Raw genomic sequence first — 18820 nt, 5'->3', positions numbered from 1 at the left:
GATTCTTTAAAAATAATCAAGGAAGGAGTTAATTGACACAAAGATCTTTATGCAAAAAAAAGTGTTGAGCCTGAATAGCACCAGAGGAAAATGTATTGTTTACATATGTTGAATGCCACATTAATCAGATTACCATTACAGAGGCCCAATAGTGAAACATGCCTTTTTGGGTATTAATCTAAATACATCTCTCTTTACTAACATACATCTACCTGGGGTTTCCCCTCAGTTTATCAAACTCTTGGCACATACACCCATTTCAAAGCTGCCCTCCGTGTCAAACTTTTGATGTCCCCTCCATCATGCCAACCAAAGGGTGGGAATGGTGTGTAATAGAACATTAATATGTCCTGTCTTGCGTGCCCTCAGTCTGAGACGTTAGAAAACCTTAATTACATTTACTAGGGGGTTGAATCGGATTCCACAGCAGACCGTTTCCCAGCGAGGTATTTACCTCAGCTTGTCCATATTTAATGTGGTATGCTGATGTGAGTGAAGTGGTTTACAACTTTAGAGCTCTGAGACAACTTAGTAGGTGTCTAATGAATTTGATGTCGTAGCCAAGGGCCTAGTAACATTCTGTGAAACTCTCACAGCAGAATCAAAATAATAGGAAACACAAAAGTTGCTGCTTTAAACTGATTACTTAAAGCCCCACAGTATTATAGCATAGAAACATGGTGCAAACCGGGGTGAAAAACTGCCTTCTCTGTAAACATTGTTTCGGAAAGGTTTCTGCAATAAGCATGCTCAAGATTAAGTTTTTAAAATTGGTATGTCTTGTTTGATTGACTTACAGCAAAAAAAATTTTTATCACAATATATACAATGTAGTGGTAAGATTTCAACCCTAACCAAAACTAGAAAAGACTAATACAATAGTGAATAATCTAGTGGTATTTTCTTTAACACAATTTCCTTTCATTCATTACCAGAACTCCTACAAATTAGTGGTCAGCCAAAGGTAAATTTGCACAATTTTCCCTTGAGAAAAACAGAAAACTGTGGAGTGTTAACAAGGTCAGCAACACACAATTCCAAATTACCAAAATTATTGATAACTCAGTTTCTCCACATTTTCCAAGTTCTTGGTCAAAAATGGCTGTTTCTCAATTGAGTGTTAAATTTTAGATAATCACATCACACTAATTATAGAATTTTCTAAATTATGACACTTTATGTATTATTGGCATACTATTAAAACAGTTGCTTAGAAATGTAAAATGTCTATTGACATTTAAGGCCATTGTTAACATATTTTCTTCAATTAGTTTTTAAAATTTAATGGCATTGGGTGCTGGGGTCTTTAAGGAAAGCTTGAATACAGTCAGTAGCTTAAACTGCCTTTTTTGATGTGGGCAAAACTCCAAATATAAATTTTAGTTTTTATTTAATAATAATTTGCTTTTGAACTTCTTTTAATTTGAATTTTATTAATTTTTCTGCTAAATGGGCTTAAATCCATCATTTATGCATATAATTTTTTGCATAGATTTATTTCAAAATAATTTGCAGTTTTATGAAACAAAGCATGCAGTAGCAGTTTAAATTTTAACAGCTTATATAATCTAATTATTGCTGCATACTCAATATTGTATTTCTGAGCATTTATTAGCTTCTTTTTCAGGATAAGTATGAAATATTTTCCTACACGTGGACAACAATATCACATTATTGTGGCTTTCTGGCTTCCACTTGGATAATGGCATAAACTTTTTTTCCCTAAAGTAATTGGAACACAGATTTTGCAGCTGTACAGTAAGGAACAGTCAGCTATGCAAAATTTGTTTAGAGACTACATTTATCATACTTCTTTAAATTTACAGGTTCGATTAAGTGAAAACATAATGAAGTTATGTCATCAAATGACTTTATTCTGCTTTTAAAATTAAATATACTGTATTTTTAGATACATTCCATATATTTTACCTGATTTCTCTTAACAATCACAAAGTTATAGTTATAAGGAAAACTATCTTCAACACCTCACCTATTTGGATACTAAATTTTATACATTTATGTATTTTTTCTCTTAATAACTACAAAGCTGAATTTGTAAGGAAACCATCTTCAACACTTCATCTGTTTAGATACTAAATGTTCGTGGCTGTCAATAATAGCTAGTAGACTCGTTTCAAAATTGCCATTTTTCTCTCTCCACCAAGGGCATTCCCTTTCTCGTGAAAGGATCACTGCAGCTTTTCTGAGCCTCTAACAAGGATTCATCTTTCCCTATCTGCTAAACAAACCTCTCTGGCTCTGAAGTTGATCCCAGGACATGGTTCAGATGTGCGAGTTTCTGTAACTCTTCATAGAAATGGTTCTCAAGAATCTTGATTAAGATTGCACATTTAAATGTGTATTAATGTTACCCTCTAGCATCTTCCTTATTCCTATTGCTCACACAACTGCCATGTCCTTGAACATTTAATTAATGCAAACTGCCCTTTCCTGGTAAAGCACCCTGAAGACTCACAGTCTAACCTGTCATTAAACCGTTCAAAGTCTCTAACGAGAGTAACTGGGTCAGAGGCATATTTCCACAAGGATTCTAACATTCACTTACTGCCTTGTTCCAAGGTAACAGAGTAAAAATGCTATTTCTTAGGAGTATAACAGTAATTTTAATCTCAATTACGTTGATGTTTGTGTTTTACTTAATACTCTGTCTCAGGTACAGCCCTCACAGCTCTTAAGGATTTACTCTTCACTTTGACTTCAGACAAAAGGCAAGGTGACAGCAGTTTGTAACCTGTGAAATCCCATCACTTTATACACACTCCTACTAACATGAGATTATTCAGTTCCACCAAAATTTGGCATTAACAGTGCTAGCTTAACATATTAACAATGTTTAGAACGTTTCTGTTCTTTGCTAATTCTAAATCAGAAAGTTAAGGTTTCAGTTTCAGGTTTAAAAACTCAAATGTCACACAACATCAATGAGCCAGCTGAGTTGAGCCATTTGGAAAAACACTTGTAAACTTTAAAACTTAAAAATCTTAGAGTCAGGAGAAACCTAGATGAGTATTCCTGGCCCCTCCCTGAGGAAATCTTAGTCTACTTCAATGATTAAAAAATAATAATAAAATCCCAAGTTACAAAATGGAACTAAACTTACAGGCCTAGACAGAAGTCCCTAAGTGGCTATTGTGCAACAAGACTTAAGATCTGCAAGCAAAATGATTAAGACAAAAACAAGCAAGACAGCGTTGTATACCGTGGTGGGGCGGAAGTGTAGGAGTGATGCCTTTTTCCTGGGCAGAGACCAACCTGAACAAGGGCCCTCAGCTTCTCTGTGACTCTTCCCAAGTCTCCTCTGTGAATAGATCCTTGAGTCGTTAGGACCGCTCCAGACGCCAGTATCCCCAGCTGCCAGGAGGAAGCGAAGCTTCAGTGTGATCTCCGTCTCTGGAGTAGCAACAAATGGAAAGCCACAGGGAACTCGCCAGATAAAAAAGAACATGTGGCGTATGTGCAGCAACTTTCAAACTTTTAAGAGAAGCCCAGCAGTTTCCGGTCAAGTCCTAAGGCCGCGTATGAAACTCAGAGTGTGATCAGAAAACTTTGCTCTACCTTCTTTACCACAAAACTGACCCTGCCCTACCTCTGTCCTCCATCCATGCACCCAACACGCTCCCCCAGCACCTTCCACCAAAGAAGCCTCCAGGAATCTCCAAATTCCTGGCGAAACCTGACCGCTTTGTAAAGCCTCCCGGAAGAATAAAAGATCAAATGAGACCGGCTCAGCGGGGTCTTCCAGAGGTGACCCCGGAGTTAAGAGTTAACGTATTTATTTTCACGCTGCAACTGCTGATTGCTTTACATAGACATTTCATGCTGTAGCTCTGCATGGAGCTGAGGACAAAAGTTAACATTTTTATTAATGCTGTAATTATTATAATTATTCTTTAACAAAGCTATTAAATAACCTGTACAAAGCCCGACCCTGTCCTAACAAAAGACCCAGCATTATTTCAACTCTGCCAAGGTTCTTCCGCTTTAATTCAGCAGCCTTTCTTATATACAAGGTCAGCCCAGGGTGGTCCCCCCAAACTGTAGGTCTCCCAGACGGTGGGAATGGTTCAGAGCTTGAAACCACCCTTCCGCAGAGTTCCCAGCCCTACCTCCCCCGCACAGGGTCCCTGTCCGCGGGCCGGGCCAGGGAAGCTGGGGTCCTGGCCTGGCTTTGGGAGGCAGACAGCAGGAAGGGGCAAGTGCATCTCTTGGGTCTCCCCTCAGCCAGCTGCCCATAGGCCCCCAAAACCTCCCTGAAGAGGTGCTGGGGAGTCCGAGGCGGGAAAGGCCTAGAGATGCTCCTGGGTGGGCTCACAGGTCCCGCGCGTCCTCCCGCTTGACCCCGGCCTCAGCAACTTTGAGCTTCTTATTCTGGTGCGTCTTGACGTGCTTGGCGAGATGGTCGCTACGCATGAAGCGCTTCCCGCACTCAGGGCAAGAGAAGCGTTTCTCGCCGGTGTGAGTCCGCAGGTGCCGCTGCAGCTCGTCGGAGCGGGTGAAGCTTTTACCGCAGAAGAGCCAGTTGCATACGAAGGGCCGCTCGCCCGTGTGCCAGCGCAGGTGCGCCTTCAGGTGCGACGTCTTGCCGTACACCTTGCCGCAGCCAGGCACGTGGCACACGTGCTGCTTCTTCTTGCCGGGCTCTGCCTCGGGGGCGCCGCCCGCCGCCTGGCAGTTGGGGCAGCGGCAGCGGCGGCACCTCCTGGCCGTGGCCGCCAGGGGGGCCTTGGTCTGCAGCAGCGCCGCTATCTGGCTCTGGTACTGCGCAAAGTCCGACGGGCCCAGCACCAGGCCTCGTTGCAGGGCTGCAGCAGCGGCGGCGGCTGCAGCGGCCGCCGACGCAGGGAAGCGGGGCGCGTGGGGCCCACCCGCACAGGCGCCCGACAGGCTGCCCCCCGGAACCCCGGAGGTCCCCGGACCGGAGCCCGCCTGCGGGATACTCCACCATGGGAGGTCGTCGGGGGCCGTGTTGGGGGACAGCTGGCGGCACGTGGGAGGCGGTGGGGGTGGCGGTGGGGGCAGCAAGTTGGAGTAGCCGGGCGGCAGCGCGGCCTGGGCCGCGTAGGGCACGTAGGCAGGCGCGCAGCTGGCGGGCAGCGCCGCCATGCTGGAGGGCAGCATCTTGACTGGTGAGAACTCGTAGGGGTACGAGGGGTCAGCAGGGGGGGTGAGCGGCAGCTCGTGCGCCGCCCCGAAGGACGGCTGTAGGTGCGTTTTCTGCGGCGTCAGCCCCAGGCTGGGATGTGGGGGCGGCAGTGCGCCCGGCGAGTGCGCTGGCATGTCTGCAGTCCACGGGTGAAAAAGCCTGGAGGGCGAGCCCAGCGTTGAGTCGTAGGGCACCTGCAGGAAGTCCGGGGGCGCCGCAGCGCCCGGCTGGCCGATACGGCTACAGGTGGCGGCTAGCAACGCCAGGGGTGAGTGCTTGCCCAGGTCCGGGGAGGCGCTGGGGGTGCGGTCCTGCATGGGCGGCGGCGGGAGAGGGCGGAGAAGAGACAAAAGGTTAACGCTCCAAGCACGGTCTCCGGGCCAGCCCGCTACCCCCACGCCAGCTATTATACCGCAGCCCCTCCCCTGTCCTGCTGCCCCTCCCCCGCCACCGCACCCCACGCACGCACCCACCAGTCCCTGGAAACTTTTAGTGCCTGCACTACCTGCACAAGGAGCGCATGAGCGCTTCCGGCTAAAGTGCTGCACTTGGTTCAAAGACACTCTACCCAGTCTTAGAGGAACCAGGCACAAACTGGGAGGGGGAAGGGGTCTGACCAGCGACTCCCGGCTCCACGGTCAAAAAGGGCTTGAAAACACCCACAGCGGACTGCCCATACGCCCCCCGCCACCTCCTTCTTTTAAGCTGTGTTTCCACGTTACTCTCCGGCTCCTCCCCCACCCACCCCAAGCTGAAATCAGCAGGAGGGCCCAAATGGATGAGCTCGGGCCTTGTTTTCAGCCAGAAGCACCCCTGTACCACCCCAGGACCCCCGCGTCCCTCCCCCAAAGCCTCACTTTTGACACTATGGTTAGGTGTGAAGTTGGTGTGGGCACCCCTAAGTCCGACTTCTGCAGCATCCACTGAGCAAGGCTCTCTTTAAGATTTAGGATTCAGAGAGTACCAGGAGAGATCGAGACAGGATCCTTCCATCTTTCCCTCGCCCCCTCCGAGCCCAGCCCTGACCTGGAGAAAGGCCTGCAGCGAGTCGTTCCGGAGGACAGCAACGGCGGTCATGGCTACAGTTTGCGGGCAGTTGGCTGCCGGCCAGGGCGCAGCGGAGGCATGGAGACCAGAAGGCGAGGACGGACAGCCGCCCAGAGTCCCTAGCCAGCGCCCGATCCGATCCGCGAGCTGGGGCCCTCCACGCCCGAGCCCCTCGCCGAACCGGCTCGCTCGCCCTGCGCGCGGTCTGAGCGCTTCAGGATCACCTCCAAGAATTTGATAAGGACTTTGCTGGGCCGCCAGCCAGTCAGAGGGAAGATTTATGGCTTTGAAGTTTGCCGCTACCCAATCATCAAAGAATAGCGGCTCTTTCAGAAGCGAAAGCAAATCCTTTGAATCCACAAAGCTCCTATGGTGTGTTTGTTGGTCTGGATAAAAGAACTGATTATTAGGGGGGATGGGAAGGGAGGAGATAAAGGCGGGACAATTAATGAAGTAATCACTATGTGGGAAATGTATATACACAAATAATTGGATTTTCCTGATCAAAGGGGGCCTTGCCGCCTGGAGACCCGCGCTTGGTTGCTTGAGACACTCTATCCCCCTCCCCCATTCCCTTGCAATTAAAGATTTGCACTGAGGCAGTGCCCAAAGTGACAAAGTGTCTTTGTTATCTCCAGAGAAATCTGTCTTCAGCTTCCAAGCATGGACTTCGAGACGGAGATGAGGGTAATTCTCCCCTCCCCGGTACTTACACACTCCACACCGGAACAGCCTGTGCGCACCGCGGGCTCGAGGGAATTCCCGGGGCGGGGCGTGGGACGCACCTCGCTTGCTCGCCGCGTGCCCCTCTGCCAGTGGCGGTGAACCCGCAGGCTAAGCTGTGACCCGGGGCGGGGCCGGGCGGCCGCCCAGGGTGGCAGTGGGTGGCGCGCACGCTTCAGGGCCGCCCGCCTGACAAGCTACTGGGGCTCTCTTGTGATGTTCCTGCTGGCAACTTGGAAGTTTTCTCGGGCCACAACTTTTGCAAATAGTGAGGCTGGGAAAAACACCCATGCTGCATTTACCCCCAGAGCCGAGCTTGGCAGGACACCCAGAGCAACCCAGAATATACACAGGAGGGAAGCAAAGCTGTCCTCTCCCTCTTCTTTGTCCAGGCCCGCAGCCCGGACCCGGTGGAGGGAGGCGCTGACCGCTGTGAGGCCCCACTGAAAGCCCCGGCGATGTTGGCAATCTCACCTCCTGAGCTCTCGCAAGCTGCACAGGCCTACCTGGGATACCTAGAATAAACTAAGGTGAGGCCAAGGGAGTCTTTTGTTGTTAACAAACTACTTTAGTATCTACCAGGACAAATAGTTCTCAAATCGGAAAGAAAAGTCAACAAAAACGGTTGTTCTCATCACCTTTGGAAATAAAAGAAAGTTCTTCAGAAGAGGGGTGTTCTTCGCCTGAGTCAGGGAAATGCTCACCAGGGTGTGTCCCCTGCAAACCTTCGCTGGCTCTCCATGCCCAGTCCAGGAGGGACAGTTGGCCACCAGCCTCCCTCTGGCTAAGGGTGCAAAGTGGCTCCTACGGGGGCTGTAGGAGCACCAGGATGCGGGGCAGGGCTGGGGAAGGATGAAGATGCAGGCGGAGCACCGCGGGGTCCCTATGGCACTGGAGAGGATTAGGGGTCCCGAACAGCCTCTGAGGCCTCCCCCCAGCAGCCGCAGCTCTGGGGCCTCCTGTGCTGACCCACTGGGCTCCACATCCGGCCTCCGCATGGACACAGAGTCGTCTCTCCCAGGCTGCGGGCACTGCGGCTTGCTTCCCGCGGGTTGTCTTCCCAGTGACCGCACCACGGTCGGTCGGGACTGAGGTGAGAGGAAGGACGGGTGACAGAACTCCAGTGGGGTTCTGATTCGGACGGAGGCTAGGCTGTAGTGGATCTGTGCCCTCTGCATTTACCAAGGGGCCAGGACACTATGCCCCCTGACCGACATTTCCCTGCGCCTAGGGCCAGTCAGTGAAACAAACATCTTGCTTGAGACGAATGGGCCGCAAGTGGCCCAAATACATGAGCTCTTTGCACGCTCCATCCTCGCACGCCCCCCTTCTCTCCAACAGAGAGTGCCACCCAGGACATGTTGAGCTCTGACAGCAAGGCTCAGCGACACGGTCCGGCTCCTGAAGAGGAGGTCCGGGTGCTCTGGGAGAGGAGAAGTGTTTTGATCCGAGGTCGGGCAGACCTACCCCTTTTCGAGCCCAGTCTAGGGGGTCGAGACCCGTGAAGCCCGGGACCAGAAGGGGCCCTTTCCCGGATGCACGTCAGAGGCCAGGGAGTCCCGTGGCGCACAGCCGCGCCGGCACCTGTCCGCACTGGGCAAGCGGGTCTGGCCCCTTCGCGTGTTTCCTTTCTCAATCCGCTGAGCTCTTCGACACCCCCTGTCTCCGGGAGGCTGGGCCAAGCAAGTTGGAAGGCATTCTCACTAGCTGAATCTGTTTGCTATTTTAACAAAAAAGGCAAGAGAGGCCAATTCACATCTCTTTGATTGTTATAGGAGAGAACGTTTTTCCCCTCTAAGATGCCCTCACTTAGCCAACTAAACCACCACCAGTTGCCAGCAAGGCGAAACAGTGATGACTTGATGGTTAAGAGCTCGAACTCTGAAAATCCGAACCCAGGTTTCCATTTTCTAGTTGGTAGCTTTAGCAAGCAAGTTACTCAATCTATTTGGGCCTCAGTTTCACAATTCTAAAGTTGGGGTTATAGTAGTGCTCACTTGTAGTGTGCTTGTAGGTTTAAAACGCAATGCAATATATGTAAAGGCTTTAGGACGGTGCCCGGGGCAGTGCACGGTATGCTCTCTCCTGAGTGTTCGAAATCCTTTCTCTTGGCCTCATACATTTGTGAAAATCCGCCAGGATTCCAGCCCTCCCAGGCGCAAGCTGAAGTTTGGAGAGACTTTTACAAACTGCTATTTAGCCTCCTTCCCTTTGCATTTTGTGCTCCTGAAAAACTTATTCTTAATGAAGTGGTGTTCGCAGCATCCATTAAAAATGCAATGCCGGGAGATCAAAGTACAATATTTATTTTAGAAATTTGTTGCAATCACCAAGAGATACAGGTATCAAGGCCAAATGTCAGCTGTGTTACACAAAGCCTCGCACCGGGGAAAAACGTGGGGCTGCTCTGCGATAATGTAAAGAGACATCAAAGACCAGGCGTACTGCAAAAGTGCGCAGCCTGGAGGCGGGAAGGGAGCCCGGGAGGGCCCGGCGTGCCCCAGACGGCGCAGAGGCTGCGGGAGTGGGGGTCAGTTCAAAGAGGAATCCGTTGGGGCAGGAGTTCACAGGAGGGAAGATCTAATGGGCTTTCTTTTGTTGGTGGGTGTGCTTGTGCACCCGAGGACCCAGAAACTCCTCTGTGGTCCTCCAGCCCCAGGGTAGGGTGGTTAAGGGGTGGGGAGAGCTGCAAAATGGGAGCAAACTTTAACTGCAGCACCTCGGGGAGGTTGAATGCAAGCCTCCCTGAGGCCCCTAGCGCAGAGGAGTCGCACTCCACGCTGCTCTCCAAGCAGCAGATTCCGAGGTGGGGAGTTTGCAACGCAGTTTCTTTGCGGGCGGGCAGCCAGCGCCGGCTGGATGCCACCTGTGAGAAGAGGTGGGTAGGTGAGCCCATGCGATTGGCTGGCCTGCTGGGTGCACTCCGAGATCCACTACAGGAAAGGGAAAAAAAGAAGGTGTTTGCTGAGAACTCTGGGGTTGCTATTTCTTCGGGACCAAGCCTGGTACCTTATTGCAGGGATTCTGCCCACCCCCACTCCCGCACTCCATGCAACCGAGGAATCATGCCTCTGGAGTTAATATGACCATCTCTAGTTTATTTTTTAATAATCACATTATTTAGGTCATTTTAACAAATTCTTAGTTCATTGACTCTTTAAAGCGAGGTGTTGCTTAAGCGCCCAGATCTCACCCCGTCTCTGCCAAATGCTCAACCTTCCAGTTTCCTGCATTTGCCTAGTTAATAAATACAGAGTCGTTGCTTTATTAAGGTGTTAACAGGGCACTGAGTCACAGGAGGATGCCTGTGCATCTCTTCAGTCACCACAACCAAGTATTCTGAGAGCAGTCACTCAGTAGCCCTTTGAAGTCCTACTAGAGCAGAAAGCTCCTATTGTTTTCAGCACTCAACATGGGAGGGATCGAACTTTGCCTCTTCAATTTGAAAGGTTTTTGTTTTGTTTCTTGAAATGGTGGAGGTGGGGAGAGGGGTTGCAACCTCATACTAAGTTAACTTTGAGATTTGGATTGGTCTGGTAGTTTAAGCTGCAGACCCAATCACAGAGGCCCTAAACAGAAGCTTGATCATTAATGGGCCCAGCATGTTAAATGGCAAAAAGAAAGAAAGAAAAAAAAGATAATGCTGGGATATTTGGAAAACACTGGCTTAGTTTTGGAAAGTTTCCTCCACTGGAAACCTGGAGTTAATTTTAAGCTTAAACTTTAAAATCGAATCAATATAGCATGGATGAAAGAGTGGAATTGTAGATTTGGAAGGATCTTTTATTTCGTCGGATTTGATTCCCCCATTTGAAGGCAGGAGGAAACAGATTCGCATGAATGTGTCGCGCCTGCACAGTGCTGTGACCTTCAGTAGCTGTCCAGTAACTGCTCATCGGCGTTGGGTGGTAAGTGCCATTCTGTGCACCACTGTCGTTTGCACAGTGATTGGTGCTACAGAGCACACAAGTGCAGCAGGGGCTCAGGGCAGCTCTGCCGCCACGACTGGAGGGGTTAAGGGAGGTTTATCAAGGGGCTGGGGCTTAGAGGAGCCTTTAAGGACCTATGCAGATTTTAATGGGGGGCGCAGAAAGAAAGATGATTGAGGGGGGAGAGGACAACAAAGAAAGGGAACTCCCTTTCAGTGAGGAGCTAAAGAAACTTGGAAGATCAAATTTTACATCTTTGATTTGCTGGTGTAGAAATGGTGGGGCCAGGTAAGAGGAGTCAGGGAGAGGATCTTGGCCTTGATGCTACATGTAGTAGGAATTTATTATAGGCTCCTGAGCAGGTGACTTATGGGAATTCAATTCCATTTCTTGAATTCCCTTCCCTAGCAGGGTTGGCTTGCTGATAGCTTAGAAGGATAGATGCAGATGCAGTTATCAAGGTATGAGACGGTGAAGGCTTCAGCTGGGAATTGGCCTGGGGGTGAGAGGGTGACAGGTATTTTAAGGGGAAAAGGTGCAACACTTGATGACAGGTTGGAATGAGATAAAACAAAAGGAAAAATAAAAAAGACCCCTCAGTAAATGGTGCTGGGACAACTGGATATCCACATGTAAAAGAATGATATTGGGCATCTTCCTTATACTATACATAAAAATCAACTCTGAATGGATCATAGACCTAAATGTAAGAGTTAAACTATGAAACTCATAGAAGAAAACATAGGAATAAATCTTTAGGACTTTGAGTTAGGCAGAGCCTTCTTAGATATACCAAAAGCACAAGTGACAAGAGGAAAAAATAGATAAATTAACTTCATCAAAATTAAAAATTTTGTGCTTCAAAGGATACCATCAAGAAAGTGAAAAGAGCCCTGGCCGGTGTGGCTCAGTGTATTGAGTGTGGGCCTGCAAATCAAAGGGTCGCTGGCTTGATTCCCAGTCAGGGCACATGACTGGGTTGTGGGCCAGGTCCCCAGTAGGGGATGTGTGAGAGGCAACCACCCACTGATGTTCCCTCCCTCTCTTTCTCCCTCCCTTCCCCTCTCTAAAAATAAATACATAAAACCTAAAAATAAAAATCTTAAAAACAAAGAAAGTGAAAAGACAACCCACAGAAATGTAGAAAATAGTTGCAAATTATGTAACCTAATTAGAGACATGTCCATAATGTATAAAGAACTCTTGCAACCAGTAATTAAAAAAAAACAACAACCCAACTAACCCAATTTAAATTAGGCAAAGGATTTGACTGGACTTTTCTCTAAAGAAGATATGCAAAAGGCAAACAAGCACATGAAAAGGTACTCAACATCATTAGCCATCAACCATCACTGAAATACAAATCAAGACTGCAATGAGGGACCAGCTCATACTTCCTAGGAGGGCTAGTGATGAAAAAGTTAACAAGTGTTGACAAGGATGTGGTGAAATTGGAACTCTTATATACTGCTGGCAGGAATGTAAAATGGCGCGGCCACTTTGAAAAATAATTTGGTAGTTCTCAAAATGTTAAACATGGAGTTATAATTCTGCTTCTGTGTATATATTAAAGGTAACTGAAAACACATGTCCACACAAAAACTTTACAGGAATGTTGGTAGCAGCGTTATTCATAACGGCCAAAAGGTGGGAACAACCCAAAGTCTATCCTCTGATGAGTGGATAAACAAACTGTGTTACATGTTACATTTATACAATGGAATATTATACAGCTTTAAAAAGGGATGAAAATACTGATACATAAGTGTTATAACATGGATGAATTTTGAAAACATTATGCTAAGTGAAAGAAACCAGTCACAAAGGATCACATGCAGTATGTTTCTATTTATATGAAATGTCAAATGGCAAATCCAGAGACAGAAAGCACATTAGCGGTTGCAGGGGACGTGGAGAGGGCAGATGAGGGAGTGTCTGCTAATGAGTACAGGCTTGTGGTTTGTTTGTTTGTTTTTGGGTGGGGGTAAAATGCTCTAAAATTGATTTGATGATGGTTGCAAAGCTTTGCGGCCACATCCAAAACCACTTTAAATGGATGAATTGTATGATATATGATTATATCTCAACAGAGCTGTTAAAAAAAATCAAAAGGACTCTTGAGGTTTTAGCCTGTGAGGTAGCAAAAAAATGTAGCTCCAGTTGCTGACCACAGTGAGAAAAGAAGAAAAGAAGACAGTCTGGAGTTAAGTAGATGTACTGAATTCAGTTTGGGGCTGATGAGTCCAAGACGTGGGCTGGATACTCACAGGGGAATGCTTGCAGAAAGTTGGAAATGTGGGAAGTGGGCAGTGCAAGTGATAGTGCTGGAGATAAGGCCTTGCGGGCCTTTGGTAAGTAGTGATGGCTGAATAAATGAGCTCATGCGAGTGGTGGACATCAAGCAGCTAGAAAAAGTCTCCAACAGAATGAGGGGTGAGGGGAACAACAATTAGAAGATGAACAGAAGGAGAAGAGCCATGAAAACAGCCAAAGGCAAAAATTAGAGAGGGAAGAAGTAACTAAAAAACTGGAGATGGAAGAATGACCAAGACCAATGAACATGCCCAAGGGCAGTGGGCGGGGCAGAGGAAAGGATTGTAAGAAACGGAAAGTGCCTTTGCTTCAGGAGGAAGCTTTGAGAAGCCAGCTTCAGAACTGAAGTGGGGCCAGGAAGCAGAGTTTGAGTTAAGAAGCAGCTAGAACAGATAGCAGGGTCAAAGCAAAAGTGTTTTTGTGTCTTAGGATGCCGAAAAAGGAAATGTTAGGAAATGAGTGATGGGTAGAAACTGGGGTTTTGCGCCAGCAGTATGGAGTCTCCCTCTAATGAAAAGAAGAATCTCTTCTTCCCTCGCAGAGAGAAGCAAGCAGGTATTCTGACTAGGGCGACCCCAAGTGAAACTCAAGGGGGAAGATTCTTATTTATTTATTTGAAAAATACAAGGCAAAGTCCTTGCTGAGAGTCAGAGGTGGGGGTCCCGCACAAAAGCGCAGTGGGAAACTGGTGGCAGATCAGGACGCTCATACCCGCTTCTTCCAGGCTTGTCCGAGCAGTGTCACTTGATCACTTTCACACACTTAGGCCCTGCCTTCCAGTCCATTCTGTGGGCATGGGGACTTCCTCAGACAAGAATGCAGCCCTTCTCCTCACCTTCTCGTCTTGTAAGGAGAGGGCCGGCACTCATGTCCTGCTGTGGGTCTGGGGAAGGAGTCTTGAAGTGCCACCTGCCTCCCATGGGAGGGAGGTCCCCAAATAAACATGCTCCTTTGGGGCATATAAAATTGCTTTCAACAGCACTGCCATGGATATGAGTAATCTTTAAGCACAGACCAAGCCCCGTTACAGAAGGCATATCTTAGGAGAAGACGGTGCCAAGTACCACTTGACATCAGGAGAAATAAAGGCACAGAGAAGTCCAAAGACTGAAGGCTGTGGCAGGAGCCTGCAGAAGTTCAAGGTACCCTTCTGTGGGTACCTTCCATTTTCTTCCTAGGCACAAGGAATGAAATCTTTACTGAGTACACAGACATCCGCTCAGGTGAGCACAGGCATACTGGAGGAGCCCTGAGGTAAAGGAGATGTGCTCTGCCCTTGGGGAGTCTGAAGTCCAGTACTGAGGAAGAGGGAGGTCATAGGGGAGCCACAGGTTGGTCACAGAATCATGAGGAGGATATTGAGGGCCGATGAAGGGAGTGAGGCCCAAGGAAGTAAGGTGGCTTCCTGAGACCCCACAACACAGTGAAAGAACTGAGTCTTGCACACATTATTTCTATAGTGCTGTAGGGAACATGAGTATTGAAAGGGAAGACTCTCCATGTCCTATTACCTGTTTGTGGTGGCATCCCTTAGCAGGGAAGAAACTGATGAATCTTTCTTTTAAGCTAAACAATAATCTTTATATTTCTGAAAATTTGAGCTGGATATAGTAATAAAATTAAAATATGAATTAATATATAGAAAATTACTTTGGATGCAAGCCTAATAAAGATCCTGTGTGCATATCAAGAAGCGTAAATAAACTCTGGGCCCTCCGTGCTCAACTCTCTAAGCCCAGTACCTTGGATGGAAGCAGATGGGGTTGGCTGACTCAGGCTGGAGAAAAGGGTGCTGAGGAGGCCACCGTTTTGCACCATGGTGCTCTGGTTTGCTGGTAGTAGTCTGTTGGGTGGCCACAGCTTGTGCACACACAGGTGCTCACATTGAGAGTGGACTTATCCGGCTGTGGCTGGAGGACCATGATGCTGCTGCCAATCACACTACGCGATCTCACCAAGTCCCCCGCTAACCCAATTGCACAGGTGGGGAAATCGTAGCACAGAGGTGTTAGGTAATTTGCCCGAGATCTTGCCTCTTGTGATTGGAATTGAATCCAGGTAATGTTACTCCAGGGGACAACCTTTTAACCATCACAGTAGATTCCCTGAGTGAATGCAAATCTCTTTCTATTACTGGAAAAACAAGTAAATGTGTGTGTGGGGGGGTCTGCAGTGATATTATTAAATAAGAAGTCTGGAGTAATTTATTGGCCACATACAGGTTATTTGCCTTGTGGTAAAAATGTCAGCCCACGTGAAGGGTTTGCTATCTGTGTTACACAAAGAGAAAGATGGGTTTTTGCCTCAAGGATGATGGTCCTGACCCAAGACCTTTTCTTTCACTTCTAGAATACTCTTTTCTCCCCACCTTAGCCTTGCCTCAAGCCACCAGTGGGCACACAGAATCAACTACTTACCTGGGAAGTTTGTAGGCTCCAGTTTTAAGGAAACAGGTCAATATTGGTCCAATATCTTTAAGGGCCCAGCTGAGGACAGACTAACACAAGTATCAGATCTCTACATGTCTCCTTCCATTTAAAAGTCCACCTCTACTTCCTCTAGGTTTGGCAAGAGTTTCATGCATGGGTTTTTGGTCTCAAGAAATGATGCCATTTTGGGGGGTTTCTAGGATCATGGTTTAGTTTCCAGTTGGAACTGTCCTCTTATCTCTGTGCCTTCTGCAGAATCACTCAGACTCAGACGCTCCCTTTCAGGGGACCAGCACTGATCCCCTTCTTAACTTGCTCTATGCTCCCTCTCCCTTTTTCATGGCTGCTCCCTGAAATCCTTCTCATTAGTTACTTTTCTAAAGTTCAATTAGGTGGCTGTTACAAGGGTTCCAAGACCTACACCAGGATCTCTTGCTTACTGTGTTGGTCAGGGTTCAATTACAGAGAATGGAATCCATTCCACCCAGTTTGAGCAGAAAGGGACTTGTTACAACGCATGAAGTGTCTCACAGATTTCCAGAGCGGAAGAAACAAAGTCTCAGCTGAGCTTTCAGGAATGACTTCCAAAACCACACTACAGACTTAGGATGACAAGGGAACCACTGCCCGCCACCTGCCCCTCCCCCCCCAGAATCAGGAGGCTGTGGAATCAGAAAGCTGCTTGCCTACGGGAAAGCCACCATGGCAACTGCCCAGCTTCAGAATCATGCCCCTGCTACCGTGTACCCTGCCTTGATAAATGCATATACAGTAGTCTCCACTTATCTTCAGGGGAAATGTTTCCGATGTCTGACACCACGGATAGTACCAAACCCAATAAATATTATGTATAAGTACTATACATACATACTTATAATGAAGTTTATAAATGAGGCAAGTAAGACATTTAACAATAACCAATAATGAAATACAATAATTATAACAATATACTGTAATAGAAGTTACATGAATGTGGTCTCAAAATATTTATTGTGTTATAATCATCTTTTCACTTAAAGGAAGTACTTTATAGCTTGTCTTTGACATATCCATACTGCCAGCCATCATTAATTAGTCTTCAGCTTTGGGGCCATTATTAAGCATAAAACAAGGGTTACTGGACCATAACCCTGTGGTACCACAACAGTCTACCTGGTAACAGACAGCAGCTAAATGACTAACATGCGGGGAGTGTAACATATGGGGTGGATGCATGGAACAAAGGGATAATTCACGTCCAAGTGCGACAGAGTGGGACAGCACACCACTTCTTCACGTTACTCAGAATGACTCTAAAACTAAAATTTATGAGTTGTTTATTTCTGGAATTCTCCATTTAGTATTTTTGGACCATAGTGAACCACCGGTAATAAAATTGGGAAAGCAAAACCACAGAAAAGTAGGCTATGACGTTAGGACCGCTGTTGCAGCTGTCATAGTGAAAAAGAAATACACCACAACTGTAGCAGTAGGGACAGCAGAAGCGCAGTTCCTGCCTCTCCGTTGTTTACGTCTGCCTTGCAGATCTGGTGTGTTGCATCTGACTGGCACAATCTGAATCATATATCTGGAACCTTAGCTGCAAGAGAGTCTGGAAAATACAGTTTTCAGCTTTTTAGCCTAGAAAGACATTGGAGTAGCTACTGAGTGAGCCAATTTAGATAGTGCTACATTTGCTGATTTTGGAATTGCTTCACCTTAATTCCTGGTCCTTATTCCTAGACAGCCACTTCTCCTTTAGGGATTTCCCCAAAGACTGATATACATTTTTCATTGCAAACACTAATTTTGGTTCCAGCTACAGTGGGTTATGTCAATCAATATTTCTTGAATTTCTACCACATGTAATCCTTTGATCATCTCCATCTCTTGTGACTCCCAAATCTTTCTCCAGCTTTAACTTTGACCTTTCTTTAGAGCTCCAGCCCTGCATCACTAATTTTCCTCCTTGATATCTCCTGAAGAATGTCCCACCAGCTCTCCAAGATAAACATATCCCCAGGAAACAGCCCCCTTTCCCACTTTCTAAACAAGTTCATCTTTCCCAGATTTCTAACTGGTGATTTTTAAGTTGGTTCAGGTTCACACTCATCTGAGCTTTCTCTTTCTTTACTCCCCTTTTCATCAGTGCTAGTTCTAATTCCATGCTGTTATCCAAATCTTACTTTTCCTTTCTTTCTCACCTCCAAGTTCCTGGTTGAAGCCTTCATTATCTCCCAACTCCCATTTTGTGGTCTTTGTGGCAGACTGCATTTTCCAGAGATGACCCCAACAATAATCCCACAATCTGGGCGGCCTTCGTGATTCACTTATAATCAAACGAATGCAGCAGAAGTGACTTCCAAGGCCAGGTCAGTAAAAGCCAAGGAGCGTTCACCTGGTTCTTTTGGAATGCTCACTCTCCAGTTGCTCCCCGCTGTAACACTCCCTCTTGGAGCCCAAGTATGAGAAGCCCAAGCCACATAAGAGGCTAAGCGTAGATGCTCTGGTCAACAGTTCCAGCTGAAGCCAGCCTTTGAGTCATCCCCGCTCAGGAGCCAACAGGAAGAAGCCTGAGGGTGATTCCAGCCCCAGCTGTTTGAGTCACCTTAGTTGAAGTGCCAGACATCATGGAGCAGAGGGAAACCGTCCTCTCTGTGCTGTCAAAATTATTGACCCAGAAAACCCATGAGCACAAAGAAATGGATGCTGTTTAATTCCACTGTGGGCAGGGTGTTTACCTATTACACAGCAATAGGTAAACAAAACAGTCCTCAGATGCATATTGTGCATTATTGATGACCACCTTTCTAAAACACCAAGCAGCTTATATTTTTACCATGCTCAAAAACCTCACATGTCCCCCCACTGAATATGGAATTAATAAGTGTATGTTTTCCAGGCTGGCATTTGAGATGCCACATAGTTTTGCATTTACCCACCTTATCTTCCACTTTAACCTGCTACCCACTTTTCATTCCAATCTTGTGAGATATTAGGTCTTCACTTAGCCACACCTGAAGCTTTCCTACCTCCATGAATTTACACAAGCACTACCTTTGGCTTGGAATTTTAGTTTTCTTTTTTTAAAAAGATTTTATTTATTTATTTTTAGACAGAGGGGAAGGGTTGGGGAGGAAAGGAGGGAGAGAAACACCAATGTGTGGTTGCACTCGTGCGCCCCCTAATGGGGACCTGGTCCGCAACCTAAGGCAACCTAAGGTCTGCAACCTGTG

At 47.2% G+C, this 18820-nt stretch overlaps 2 protein-coding genes across 3 annotated transcripts in view; both read right to left on the bottom strand.

Annotated features, from left to right (window-relative positions):
• Positions 1 to 761: 761 nt before the first annotated feature.
• SP5 (Sp5 transcription factor) lies at positions 762 to 6597 on the bottom strand. Its single transcript, XM_053918767.2, has 2 exons — positions 6191 to 6597; positions 762 to 5475 (listed from the first exon to the last, which is right to left on the bottom strand). The coding sequence occupies exons 1-2, from the start codon at positions 6239 to 6241 to the stop codon at positions 4330 to 4332; spliced, it is 1197 nt and encodes a 398-aa protein (XP_053774742.1). The 5' UTR covers positions 6242 to 6597; the 3' UTR covers positions 762 to 4329.
• A 2627-nt stretch (positions 6598 to 9224) lies between these two features.
• MYO3B (myosin IIIB) overlaps positions 9225 to 18820 on the bottom strand; it is a 440217-nt gene continuing 430621 nt past the window's right edge. For both annotated transcript variants that reach the window (XM_045196325.2, XM_045196335.2), the window contains one exon: positions 9225 to 9867. The gene's annotated coding sequence lies outside the window, so the exon portion shown is untranslated. The remainder of the gene's footprint in view (positions 9868 to 18820) is intronic.

The sequence above is a fragment of the Desmodus rotundus genome, chromosome 2 (genome assembly GCF_022682495.2).
Source record: "Desmodus rotundus isolate HL8 chromosome 2, HLdesRot8A.1, whole genome shotgun sequence".
Lineage (NCBI taxonomy): Eukaryota > Metazoa > Chordata > Mammalia > Chiroptera > Phyllostomidae > Desmodus > Desmodus rotundus.
The sequence above is the reverse complement of the archived record's forward strand: the minus strand, read 5'-3'. Positions and strand labels throughout refer to the sequence as shown.

What these genes read in the sequence shown, in the direction of transcription:
- SP5 (XM_053918767.2), bottom strand. Translation starts at nt 6,241, where the DNA reads ATGACCGCCGTTGCTGTCCTCCGGAACGACTCGCTGCAGGCCTTTCTC. An exon ending in CGCTGCAGGCCTTTCTCCAG is followed by an intron (nt 5,476 to 6,190) that starts GTCAGGGCTGGG and finishes CCGCCCATGCAG; the next exon opens with GACCGCACCCCCAGCGCCTC.